Raw genomic sequence first — 14,282 nt, forward strand, 5'->3', positions numbered from 1 at the left:
AAAATAAGTGTATCATCTCAGACAATCCGTCAGTAAGATCTGCTTTAATTATCATCCTAGAATATGTTCTAATAACCTTAATTTCAAAATTTGTGAAATATGATTTCAAAGACAGTTGGTTACTTGTGCAAATCTCAGTTTTTAACATAATTACACAACATAAACAGCATCCACTACTGTAACAATGGGAAAAAATGTTGGGTTAGATAGTCTGTAAAGTTTTATAGGCTACCTTGATCACTTTCCCTTTCCTACACCTCAACCTAATTAGTAGGGATCTCAGCTTTGGGAATTATATTTAACATATTAAAAGACCTTCTCTCTATACTCATCTCAACTCTTGATTGTTCAGGACAACATACACATGTATTTATCCAAAGTAGAATATTTTTCTTTGTGCAGGCATAGAAGGTGCAAAGATTTTCTTAAATGCCTCAACTATGCATTTAGGAAAAACAAAATTGTGTTAATGCCTTGGATAACCTAGAAGACATCAGATTACAAATTACATCTTTCCATCACTAAATTGTCCAACATACTATTTCTATAATTCTCACAGCCTGAGAACAAATATTAAGAGAACCACTGGCCTCTAAAGCAAGAGTTTATGACTTGTCCTGTTCGAGAAGGGTTTGGGGCATATAAGATGTTCCACTAGAGGATTCAAAAAATAAGAAGGTGCTCTTTAATGCCTTCATTTAAAGGTACCATTGAAAAAGACAAGAGAGACCCAGTATGTTACTCAGATACTTAATATGAGTTCTAGTGTCCAGCTCTGTCTTCTGAACACGCACTGTACCCTGAAAAGAAATAGTTATTTAATTTTTACTTCTTTCTTACTTCAGGGACAAGCTGGGGCCAGTGTGTCGTCATTTCAATAGCCACCCAGGACCTGACACAGCCCATAATCATAGTAAATGCTCATAGAATGTGTGGTGTTTAACAACACACAAAATGTAGACTAGTACGTGTAAGCAAACAGCACCCTTCCACCAGAGTACCTTGGCAAATCGCTGAGGAAGGGCTGCTCACAGGTTGAAATTCCAAGCGGAGGCTGCATCAGTTACAACTTCCGAGTATCTGTTACTCACACCAATCAACTTTCTGCCTCCAAGTGGCAGAAGTGGGGCGGGCCTTCGCGGGTCAGAAATCACACCTGGGGTGAGCAGCGCCTTCAGGCACTCCCTGGAGAGCACTTCCCTCAAACAACTTCTAAAGCAGAGCTTCTCAGACTTTCAAGATCATTCCAGTCCCCGGGGGCCTGTTAGTGGGCTTCGACTAGGGCGCCGAACTGAGCGTTTCCAGCGAGCCCCCAAGGCATTACGAAGCTTCAGCTTCTCCCAGCACCCTTTGAGAATAAGGCCCACAAGCGCCCAAAACGCCCAGGTCACTTACATTAGCGACACACAAAAGTTGCGGCCACTGGTAGTGACGAATAACGTCGCCTGGGTGCGCTGCGTCCTCTGAGCATCGCCACCCGGTGCTGGGGACACCTGGCAGGTGCCTGGGCCTCTGTGAGCTCTAGGAGAGCCCGCCGCGCAGCCGCGCCGTGCCCACCTCTCCCGTCCCCCGTGCCGCGCTCACCTTCTCCCGGGTCTTCAGGTACCGCTGCAGCGCTTGCTGCGTGAGCTCCCGGACGCGCAGCTGGCCCTCCTTGCAGGGCACCACGATGCCGGTCCTGCCGAAGCACACGGTCACTTTCATCCTGGCCTCCGGCGACCACGCAGGGCGCGGTCGAACAGGTGTCTGGTCCCGCAGGCGCAGCCCCCACTCTCGGGGGACGCTGGGCGCGCGCAGGCCGGGACACCTGGGACGCCTCTCGCCCGAAACCCCGCAGGGCCCGGGGCTCGCAGCAGCGCCCCTTCGTCTCCGGCGTGCGGCCGCCGGCGGAATCGGGGCGGGGGCGGCAGCGGGAAGGGCTAGCTTCCAGGTGGCGGGTGGCCGGGGACGCGGCGGCACCGTCGCCGGCGCCTCCTCCTGCGCCTGCCCGGGCCTGGCCGAGGTGTCTGCCCCGCGCCCTCCAAAGCGAAACCGCAGGCCCAGCCCGGCCCTGGCTCTGGCTCTGGCCCTGGCCCTGGCGGCGGGGCCGGCTGCAGGCCCCGGGCTGGAGTGGGCGGTGCGGCGGCGCGCGCGGGGCCGGAGTTGGGAGGAAACTTTTGCGCCGGATTCCAACTCCTCCGCGGCGCGCCGCACTCTGGGCTCACGCGGACCGCGGGCGACTTGGGCCCGGCTCTTAAAGGGGCCGCACCGCTCCCAGCCCCGCCGCTCACTCGGCGGCGCCGAGCCGGGCCCGTGAGGGGCGATAACTAAAGGCTGGGAGCCCTGCCCCCTCACTCGGTCTCTCCCTGGCTCTGATCCTCTTGGACACACTCAGAGCTCTGGGGAATTGTAACGGGACCTGAGAGCTACCCCCACCGGGGACTGACACCAGATCTCACGGCACTCTCGAGGGAAGAGCTAGGAGACTGCAGAGCTACACCTTAAAATGAGGGGATTGGAGCAAGATTCAAGGAGAGTGGGAGCAGGTGCCTCTCGCCACGCCCACCAAAAACACCCCCAAGGAGTTGTGGCTCACAGGTACTGAGCTGCAGGGATGGCCTGTTAGAAATCAGTCTTATGCACAGTAGGGCATCTGCTCTCTGAAGCCCTGAGATGCAAAACTGAAGATTCTTGAGGACAACGTGTCAGTACAATCGTTACTTTTACCGACGAAGACACCGAGTATTCTCCCAAAGGTCACATCCCAGACCCACGTATGATGGCATATGTTTACATATATCGTTATGAAATGTGCCTTCTGTTGTGTGTTTGACAAAATAATGAACACACTCAGGCTCATGATTTGGCAAGTGTGTATTCATCATCAATTAAAATCGATGTATCTGGAAAGAAAAATCCAACAAATAATATCTGTATCATTCTTAGATCACACATCAATGAACTCCTTTGAGCCTATCAAGAATCCTGAAAGGTAAGTATTATTTTTCCCACATTGCACATGAAAAATAATGCTTGGAGTGGTTAAGGGCCTGAGCTGACAGTGAAGTTGTTTATGCTGAAAGGAACTCAGTTCTTCCTATGCAAAATATCTGGTCTCCCCAAGCAGTTTTCCTAGCTATCCAGTTCATTCTTCAGGACCGCATCATGTTGCTGTACAAAAGGATTTGTTCTTCTGTCAAGACACACTTAAATTGAACTTGAATTGCCTAGGACAGTATGATAATGCATAGGAGATTAAATTAAGGGGCTCATAAGTTTTGAGAGTTTAAAAAAATTTTAACTCATTCATACATGCAATAAATATACATTGGTTGTCTTCTATGTACAGGGCCTTCTATAAAGTCAGTGGCATCAAAGAGGATCAGGCACACTCATCAATTCAAAGAAAATAAAATAGTACAATTTGGTAGCAAATCCAATATGAACTAATTTAAATACTAAAGACAAATTTATTTCCTCATAAAATCAGAAGATCCAGGAGGTAAGAGGTAAGATTGAATCTTGGAGGTAAGATTGAATCCCAAAACTCAAACAGTGTCCTCAGGGCCCATCTTACTCTCTTTCTACTGGCTCTGTGTTGCCCAGTGTTGTCTCAATTCTCAGTCGGGTTCTCCCCAAAGGAGGCAAAAATGGCCATTTCCAGTGATTCAGGTTTACACAGCCTTAAAGACAGGCATCTCAAACATCAATAAACCTTTTCCTGATGAGGACAAGCTTGAGTCACATACCTTCTCTCTGCCACAGTGAATGCAGCAGTGATGGTCCAGACCTAGTTCACCTGCAGCTAGATCATACGGACTGGAAACAGAGAAGGGGTGAACCCCCAACAGATGGGACAACAAAAAATATGTAGCTATCATAAAATATAAGATTGCTTCCCAATCATCAAGGGGTTTATAAATATAGAGGACACAAGGCCTAAAGATGTAAGAAATTAGAAACTACAAACAACAGTGAATTGGATGGTTTTACTGAGCATTATTAATTTAGATATATGTCAAGCACTATTTTAGGTGAACATAAAAAATTTATGTAAGTATAAAATAGATACGTGATCTATTACTTATATACATATATACATATATATGTGCATCATGTATTATGTATCTACACCTTATTTTCCTTTGTAATAATCTTACAAGAGAGGTACTTCGTTATCTTCTTTTTAGAGATGCCAGGACCAAAAGAAGGTAAGATAGTATTTTTAGAAATTAATGGAGGCTGGATTAGAACCCAGGCAGTCTGACTCCAGAGTCTTCATAGTAACTGCTATGCTGATCTTACATGGCAAGTACTGAATAAGAGCAAACAAATAAATACTAATGCTGTGCATTAATAGGGGGTCCTTTTAATATTGGGTATCATATTAGCATATAGAATGGTATAAAGCAAAGATTTTTAGCTGATGAAATACCTTTGCATTCTTCATATTTAATCGCTTTTTACCCCCTTCACACTTGCTCCAGACACCTCCCACTTCTGCTCAGATAATCAAAGAGCTCCTGCTCTTCTTCAAGCCCCAAACTTCCTCTTGGCCCAGCTTCAGCCCCTCCACGATACCCAGAGCCCCAGTGTCCTGGCTTTAAGAAGCCCCTGGTGAACCCAATGAAGAAAACCCAGGCTTTCCCAATCCCACTCCCAGAAAGACTGGAATTCATCCCCGTGGGATGCACCAGAAATTGTGTGGTTGTGAGATGAGGGAAGTGATGAAGCTAGGCACAGATATGAACAACGCATTGTGTGATCCTGCACACCATGGAGTGAACTTTAATGACCCCAAGCTAGTAATTGTGGAAAGAATTTAGCATTTGTATTTCATGTTTATTAAATAGCCAGATTTAATTTGTTACTCATCCTTATCACAGCATACATAGAAACAATTTATCATATATTAAGAAGTGATATGAAAGAACATAGTTACAACACACAGACATTCATGCCCAGCAAACTCCTAAATCAATATTTCATGTCTCACGGGACCTCCTAGGCAGAAGACAATAAATAATTTGTCATGATTGGTAACACTAGAGGATTCTAGGCCTGGGTTCCACTTTCTTGTTTTGCCTGTCAGATGAGTAAATATTGCCTGTGGTGTGATATTTTCCCATTTGTTATCCAACAGGAGAAGCCAGTGAAATGTGTTATGCAGAGACTAATACTGACCAATATTATGAAGCTGCTCTGCCTTATGGAAAGTATAACTAAAATGTCAGGTACCATTAGGCATATATTGAATAAAGAATGATAATTTTTAATATATAGTTGAGCCGTTCATCCATTCTGATGCTTTGTGCTATTAAAACAGAAAATATTTTCACCTTTCAAGGAATTATTTACAACAAGCACTATTTATTACAGAAAATGCATTGAATGGGAAATAATCTTTCTAGGATCCTTGGAGCCATTAGGACAATAGATAATGTTCTTAGCTTTCTTATGAAAACAGGTGTCAGAGTGATATCATAAAAGAAAGAGAAAAATAGGTATGATATTTCATTCATTCCTTCCATATTTAAGAGCAAAGGGTTTGGATTATTGTTTAACTTGATAAGAATGGGTTTTTCTTAAGAGATCTTTGTCTCTAAATGCTTTACGACATTCATTTGTTGACTGTCTCTATAGCTCTCCTTGAAGCACAAATGAAAATGCTTTACACCCTGAAGGGAGCATTGTAGGCTATTAGCTTTTTGAAAGGTCCTTACTTATGCCTACTCTGTAAGGAAGACTCACAAGTCTCCACACTTATACAGTCACACTATCCTTCCTTATACTGAATTCCACTCTGGATATTAATATCCTGCCTTAATTTATGTTTTCTTGAAAAGGACGTGGGCCATGAAAAGACTGTCTTTAAAAAAAATAATAAACCTACCAATGAAAAGCAAGCGAACTGTTGCAGTGATGTTGCATTGAGAGTTGATCATTACTTTGATGGTTTTCCACATTATATGATCTCCTCTGATGCATATTAGGGTCCATGAATGCTGACCATTAGGAATAAGTCCTACTCAGAGAAGCACTAGGTCCTCTCACCACTGGTCTTCGGTGACAGACCGATAAGTAGGGGGCCAACGGCAATGATCAGGGAATGCTCTCTAACGAGCTCAGTTACCCAAATATGACTCCTACACTGAGGCAAGGTTGCCATCAAGAGTTCTCTTCTATTCTCCTCACTTTTCCTAATGCCTCCTTCTGCTGCATTTATGTTCTTTAGAGAAATGAGTTGGTGTTCTTGTAATTGACAGACGGGAGTGAGGGAGAGAACTGAGATTTGGCAACAGGTGCTTCAGCGTATGAAAGGATTACAGGCAGGACAAGTAGCTGGGAGCCAGGCAGACCTATGTTCCAGCCTACTCTGCCACTTACCAGCTGTGTAATGTAGGCAAGCTGCGCCGTGTTGCTTTATGAAATGGGATGATAATCCTATCTTATGGTATAACATCTGTGAAGCAACCAGCACATAGTAGGCAAAATTAATTGCTCTCCTCCGCCTTTATTCCATTTATTAACATTTGTAAATGCCACTCATTTTCACTGTGCCTGAAACAACTTCTAAAAAAAAATCAAACCAAATGATATTAAGAACTTACACATCACCACTATCATCCATAATTTCTGAAGCCCAGGTGTAATCCATTCTAGAGTGAGTGCCGAAACCATAGCCAAAATGAGATTTCTGTTATATTTCACAATCCACATATTATTTAATGTGATGCCCAAAAAATAATCCTGGGATTATTTTCATGTCTCACGGGACCTCCTAGGCAGAAGACAATAAATAATTTGTCATGCTTGGTAACACTAGAGGATTCTAGGCCTGGGTTCCACTTTCTTGTTTTGCCTGTCAGATGGGTAAATATTGCCTGTGGTGTGATATTTTCCCATTTGTTATCCAACAGGAGAAGCCAGTGAAATGTGTTATGCAGAGACTAATACTGACCAATATTATGAAACTGCTCTGCCTTATAGTAATCTAGTGCCTGAGAATCATAGAATTATGGAGCTGAAAGGGGCCTTGAAGCTTATTTGTATACTCTCTTCATTTTTATACATGAGGTGCTATGGCCTGAAAAGGTCAGGTGACCCATCAAAATCAGTACCCAGATCCCAGGCTCATAGTCAAGTGCTTTCTTCACTTCCCTGTCTGCCTGGTAATGGAATTTAAAACAGCAGATTTTTGACCTACATGGGCTCAAGGCTTTGAACTTGCATTGAGCCAGGAGATGAGGGCAAGGAGCTCATTCTTCTATCTATTCCTGCAGTTGGCAATTTAAACTTAGGATTCTGAATCCTTGTTCTTGCCACATTTGTAAATCTCAAGATTTGTTGAGTATTAAAATTACTACAGAGAACAGAAAACCATCAAAGCATTTTAAGCAGCAGTGACAAGATCAGATTTTTGCTTAGAATACAGATGACCTGGGAGACAGACAAAAGCCCCTACTTAGTTCATTCATTCCAACATTCATTTCCTTATGCAACAGTTCTCACTCAACACCTGTAATCTGCTGAGCACAAAGTGGTCACAAAGCTTAGGCTCTAATGAGGAAGAGAGATGATAAACAACTAACCAAATGAACAAAATATTTGCAGGTTGTGATCAGGTGTAATGAAGGGTATAAACAGCAGGCTGTATGATAAGTAATAATGCATAATAAGAATAATAGGTAAGAGAGAACCTGTTTAGATTGGATGAACAAGAGAAAAAATAACTTGGTGAAGAACCCAGAAAAAAAGAAACAGCAAATGTAAAGATTCCTGAGACAAGACCAAGCCTGGTATGTTTTAGGAATTTTTTTAAAAGCCAGTTTGGTTGGAATACGAATGAGCTGGGAGAGGGAGGCAGGAAATGAGTTGGAGGAGCTTGTCTACCACAGTGGCCTCCTAAAAGACTAAAGAGATACAGATGATGAGGAAGGGCAGATTTGAGAGTTCTATCAGGATTTGTGACAGATAAGAACACAAAGCTTTTTAAGGAGGAGTCAAACTTTTAGGAGAAGTCAAAAAAACCCTCAAGTTTCTAGTTAAGAATCTTGGCAAGTTGGGGGTAGGGGGTTGGGAGGGGAAGGGTGCTGAGGATGGTGGGGGGAAGAAGAGTAAGTTTAGTCTGAAACATTTTGAGTTTGAGGTCCCTAGAAGGCAACCAGATAAAAGTGTTTAGTTAGCTGTAAATACAAGGCTTGCAGCTCAGAAGAGTCTGAAGACAGATGCTTAGATTAGGGGTCATAGATCTGGAGTTAAACTCATCAGAATGGTGGTTAGCCAAAGAAGGAGTTCAGAAAGAAAACGCAACAGAGCTTAGACCAGAGTCCCAGAGAACACCAATACTGAAGAAGAGAAAGAGCAGAGAGACATCCATACTCATGTGTATGATGATACATTAATTATAAGTTATTGTTTGTATTCTATATAAAGTATTGTCAGTTTCAAAGGTGTGATAAGAAAGGGTGCTCCTGCCCTAGAGAGGACACAATGGTAGAGAACAGGAAACTGAATGTTAAGAATGGAAAGCAAGATAGTTTGGCTGGAACAGATAGGCTTCATTGGACCATAACATGGATAAGGTTACACAGATATGGGAAGAAGGAAATGATTTAAGGAAATGATTGAAAGAGGCCTATGTGAACTAGACTAAGAAGTGTGGATCTGTTTCACCAAAGAAATATCCTGTAGGTGCTTGAACAAAGGAATAATATACATAAAATAACATTTGATAGTCATTATTCTAAAATCTTCATGTACAAAGAATTGGAGTACAAAATGACTGAAAGTTGGGGAGGATCCTGCAGAAGGATGTTAGAGTAAATTACATAAAACTGAATTTAAATGAAACATCATATATGTATATAGTTGTAGAATATCCCCACCTGTACATTGTTTATCCCAAATAGTGGACTCCGTGATTGTTTAATGTCCATTCCTACTATTCTACTTCTCCATACAGGGGACTGAGGGAACACCATATGATTCAGGTCCAGTACAGAAAACTGAAAACACAACTGATCTCAAACAGAGGGAACTGAATACAAGAAATTAATTACCCTGTTGATGGAGGAGCTGAAAACAGGAAATAGCAAGCCAACTAAGAGATTAGCCACAGCAGGAAGTCGCTTCTTTCTCCAGGACTGGCTGGATACCCGGAGGAGGTAATGTCAGCAGAACCCAGAAGCTGAACAGCCTGGCAAAAGCTGGGAGCACAGAGAGGGGGACTGTCCAGAGGTGACCTGGAACTATAAAGAGTTGCCATTGTGAAACAGACAGAGAAGAGAGAAAGAAATGATGCTCATATCCCCTGGTTCCCTTCTCCAGCCCTCCATTCTGCCGTCAGTGTCTCACACTAGCTGAACTAGCTGGAAGCCAGTGAACAACAAAGGCAGGGAAGTATCTGAGAGCAAATATAATGGCTGGCTCAGGTCTTTCCTGGTGGGCTCCTACAGGGATTCGTAAGTAGAGATTTTAATTCTTACTAACATTTTATATTTAGGGAAAGCACTAAAAATATTTCCAATTCAATTTGGTATATTTATAAAAATAAATTTTTACCCAGCTTAGACTAAATTTATGTTTTTCTTAAGAGAAAATACATTTTAACAGTGAAATAGCAGCTTTTTCCTGATTGCCAAAATATTAATTTCCTTCATTTAAGTAATAAAAAAATTCCTGCTCTTACTCAGTCATCAAACTCAAATTAATAATTTTGTCTAGATATGATTACACAGGACTATAAGCAGCAAATCCAAAAATCCTATTAATATTGAATGCTAAAGATGTCTAACTACAATGCTATCTGATAATATTTCATTTATTTTATATGCAGTATAATGCTATACAGTAATCCATGGATTCATGATAGAAGCCTTGAAGACTATCTGAGTTTAAAGTTGTGATTCCTTTGTAAAAAATTATTTGAGAAAACTATTAATACTCACCATGTGTGTACATGAATACTAATAAGTATAATGTTAATTCCAATGCTATCAGGAAACTTGACTTGATTAGTGTTTTTCCTTCAAGAGTATGTACATTTTTGTTAAAACTTTTTGCAATTATTCTCCAAACTGCTTTTCATATAACCAGACTACAAATATAATAAAGAATATAAATAACATTTATGTAAACTTCAACATATCTTATAAGACTTGAAAGAGGTAACTTCACAGCAAATAAAAAAGACTATCAGTTTGCCAAGTGCACAACAAACTTTTGGTACTACACACCACCAGATAGTGGTATAAACAACGAGTAATATTGGTAATGACCTCTACCAAACCCAATGAGCTTTATCTAGCTCCAAGTTCCCTTAGTGTAGACCCCTACTCAAAACAGCACAGTGCCAGGCTCTACGAAGGGCCAGGATGGCTGCTGATAAAAACAAGATGCCCTAATTCAAGGACAGCCATCCATAGGCTAACTGATGACCCATGGCATAACCTGATATTAAGAGCTATACTTGACAAAGTATTTGGTGATTAGCTAAGCCAATCAATGGCTCATTCTAGTGTGTAGGCTGAGAATAGGGAGGATTGGCTACTTGTTAGTAAGAGGATTGAAAGGCTAATTCAATTCTTAAGACCCCAGTTGTCCATGAGAAAGAAGAAAGTTCTTTTGGAGCTGCCTCAGCACTCCATTGACCTCCTAGTACAAATCTCCAGGCACTGTCACAATAACAACCACTCTCTACCCAATTATTTTTTCATTACATTATTCCGAGTAAGGCCGATCCTTAAACCAAAACCAACTCTATTTAGCAAAGAATGCAAGTATTAATAAATCCAAGAAGAAATAAGTTCATGAACAATAAGTTAATGAACCATAAGTCATGGGTCCAACGGTTTTTAAATGTATTGTTGCCAGAATGACCCCAGGGCCTGTTAGCAATGAACTATATTATAATTGGAGTCCCCTAGCAACCCATGGGTACTTGAATAAATTTTCTTGAGGAAAGGAAGTTGAACACTGGTTGTTAGGAGTTGGTGAGGATATCAAGAGTGGGAAAATCCAGCTTAAGAACAGAGTTAAGGCCTGTGACTTTTTTGTACTCCAGAGTAGAGGGGTGGATGTTACCCTGTGAAATCCCTGCATTTGAAGGTCACAGATATGGCCAACACACACAAAGGCAATGAAACTGCATTCTTAAGAAACGTATTTGGAGGAACTCTTTGAAAGAGCATTTAAATCCTAATATACTAATAGTGTATGCAGTGACACATCACACAGATCCCCCCTTTAGGACTGAGCACTCTTGCTCCTGGTACTGGGAATGTTGGCTACTGAGGTGCTTAGCTGAACTGCTGTCCGGGAATTTCCCTCAGTGGAATAGAGTCTTCCTGCCTAAAACCATGCTTCATTCACAGGGCAGCCCAGATGCACACATCCATTGAGTGCTCTAGGGGGCAAAGTGTAAAGGTTCTGATCCCTTGCCTTAAGAATGGTCAACTCTGAATGGTCATCCCAGTTACAGCAGACCTTTCTGGAAAATGCATCCCCATGCAATCCCTTTCTCTGCACAATCCTACTTTTTTCACTTCAACACGAGAATTGATTCTGAGCACACTCCCCATTCAATTTCTACATATGAATTCCCATCTCATAATCTGTTCTCCAGATAATCCAATTTAAGACAAAAAATTGTAAAATAATTGTTAAAAATTCAAGACACATGTAAAGGAAGGCTCAGATAATGACTGATCAACCAACTTAAAGATAAAAATGAATGAATAAGTCAATGAAAGTATTGTCAATCCCTCTAGTTATTTTTAAAACAAAACAAAACAAAATCAAAAGAGTAGACTAGCAGAAAATGGAGCCAAAGAGACTTCATTGATAATAATTCAGTAAGGTTGGCTCACATTGACGTAGATACAATGGCCAAAACTTCTATTACCCAAGTGCCTTTAAGCAGGCCTCCTAATGGTGTAAAAAAAGTCTACCTAAACATCCAGCATCTTGGGAAGGCAATCATTGCAAGAAAAACACACTTCTGATGTTTCATGTTGTATCTAGAAATATTGTTTGAATTCTGCATTAGACCCCATAGTGCATCCCTATTGTTTTAATAAAAAATATGTTTTTGATTACTTTGCATCAGGAAAAAGTTTTCTCCCCATCAATTTGGCTAAAGGATAAAATGCTATTTGAATTAGTCTTTCAACTTCATCCAGGCAGTTTCTCATCTCTGCCTTGGGTTTACAATATTTTATAGAGTCAATGATCTAAATATGTGTATAAAGATGACAATAGATTCTTTACAACTTTATGAACTAGACCAGAGTAATCACTGAGGAAACATCCATTTGGTTTCTTCAGAAAATATTCAAGAGACTACGATAGGTCAGATTCTGTTTTAGGATATACGGTGTGCTATGGACTGAATGCTTGTGTCCTCCCAAAATTCCTATGTTGAAATCCTAATACCCAGTGTGATGGTATTTGGAGGTAGGGATTTTGGAAGGTGATTAGGTTATGAGGGTGGAGCCCTCATGAATGGGATTAGTACCCTTAATAAAAAAGACCTAAGTGAGCTCCCTCACCCCTACCATAGAAAGAATATGGCCATCTATGAATCAAGAAGTCAGTTCTCACCAGACATGGAATTGGCTTTCATCATCATCATCTTGGATTTCCCAGCATCCAGAACTGTGAAAAATAAATTTCTGTTGTTTATAAGCCACCCAGTCAATGGTACTCTGTTATAAGAGCCCAAATAGACTGACACAGGTGGTAAACAAGTGGTATAATATTTCTACTCCCCTTGAGGTTACATTTTATTGAAAGAAGATTGAGATCAGCAGAATGTGGCCAAGAGGAGAATTAGTGCAAATTCTCATACTCCTTTGGGTGAAAATTTCAATAAATCTTTCTCCTGTGAGGTCATGTCATTTCTGACATGTGATGGCTAATAAGTGTTTTCATTCTACTTGTCAGTTTTATTTGTGATTTAAGGAAATATGTAAAGGATATTATAAGTGATGAGAGAGGTTATTTTATTTCTAAATCTATAGTTTTCATTAAATTTATGAACTAAGTCTGGTGATACACAGAATCAACTTTTTTTTACCTGAATTTCAAACTTCATTTTTGTTACAACCATTTTGTCACATACAATGAAAGCTTCCACAGTTTTTCCTTGAAGGTGCTGATTGTAAGAGCCCTCAAAAAAAAAAAATCTGCTCAACTAAATTTTTGAGCCATTCTTTAGCTTACAATTAAGGTGAAAAGTGACTGTATTCTACTCTTCTAATATTACCCCTAATCCTGATATTCTCTCTCTCTGTCTCCCTTTCTCTCTCAGGTAAAATAAAATTTTAGTCTTGAGAAAACAGCCCTATACCTTTAATAACTGACCAATGTGCATCTAGGTAGTTAGCCAAGTTCTCATAGTTACTTTATTGCAGATGACCTCACCTAAAACCACTGAATTTGAGTATTTTCAGCTTCAATATTGTATCAGTCAGGGTTCTAGAAAGAATCAGCCTGTTACCAGTTCTTCCAGACTTTGGTTCTGCCTTCTTCTCAAAGAAAGAATTCAATCAAAAGACAGACCGAGGACAAACTTAAGGAACAGGGTTTATTAGGCTAGGCCAAAGTATACTCTCTAGAAGGGCAGAGAGCGGACCATCTGGAAACAAGAAGCAGCCCCCCTATTAGGGTTAGGGTTGGTTTTTAAAATGGTGGAAAGTTTCTCTCTGCATCTTATGTCATTCAGCTGACATATTGATTGACAGTTTCAGGGTATATAACTTTCTTCCCAGTGCGCAGGCCCTTAACCATCAGTACCCAAGTGAAACCCACTTTCACTTGCAGGGAAGGGAGGCCTGCAAAACCTGAATGTAAATTTATTATAATTATGGCATAATGAACCCCAAGAGAGCTCTAGGTCACCTCCTGAGTGCGCCTGCTGCCAGCCTGAATTGGTGGTCTGAAAGCCCCTTTGGACTTCGTACATTTTGTTTGGACCTGATAAAGCAGGAGACTTACCCATAAACAGGAGGGATTTGGGGCATGTTCTGCCATCTGGTGACAAGCGGGTAGGTAGAGAGGGAAAGACCTTGCCCAGGACAGGGCAGGACACACTCATGTCTGCCTAGCTACCTAACAAGCCCACTTGAACTGAGTTAAGTGATAAAACTTTAATAAAGGAACCACTAACAGGATTGGGCAGCTTTAGGCAAACCAGTAGTAGAAAGTGCAGTATTCCAGAGTTGACAAAACAGACATTACCACCTCTATGCAGAGTGATATGGAAAGGGCCAGCTAACATAGCCTTTTAGAGATAGCCTAGG

At 41.3% G+C, this 14,282-nt stretch overlaps 1 protein-coding gene and 1 long non-coding RNA gene across 9 annotated transcripts in view; one reads left to right on the forward strand and one right to left on the reverse strand.

Annotated features, from left to right (window-relative positions):
• The window catches only part of PARD3B (par-3 family cell polarity regulator beta), a 1,156,296-nt gene extending 1,153,941 nt beyond the window's left edge, over window positions 1-2,355 (reverse strand). For 5 of the 8 annotated variants that reach the window (XM_037009249.2, XM_073218305.1, XM_037009248.2 and 2 more), the window contains exon 1: window positions 1,585-2,354. In XM_037009249.2, coding sequence (XP_036865144.2) covers window positions 1,585-1,704 — 120 coding nt within the window. In that variant the 5' untranslated portion in view covers window positions 1,705-2,354. Of the gene's footprint in view, window positions 1-1,584 lie in introns of all 8 variants that reach the window. The other 3 variants (XM_037009251.2, XM_073218306.1, XM_037009250.2) reach the window with 2 other exon arrangements.
• Window positions 1,401-13,243, forward strand: LOC140844985 (uncharacterized). Its single transcript, XR_012123599.1, has 3 exons — window positions 1,401-1,602; window positions 2,926-2,971; window positions 8,945-13,243. It is a non-coding gene; the product is annotated as an uncharacterized lncRNA (long non-coding RNA).
• The last annotated feature ends 1,039 nt before the right edge of the window (window positions 13,244-14,282 follow it).

This window comes from Manis javanica, chromosome 12 (assembly GCF_040802235.1).
Source record: "Manis javanica isolate MJ-LG chromosome 12, MJ_LKY, whole genome shotgun sequence".
Classification (NCBI taxonomy): Eukaryota; Metazoa; Chordata; class Mammalia; order Pholidota; family Manidae; genus Manis; species Manis javanica.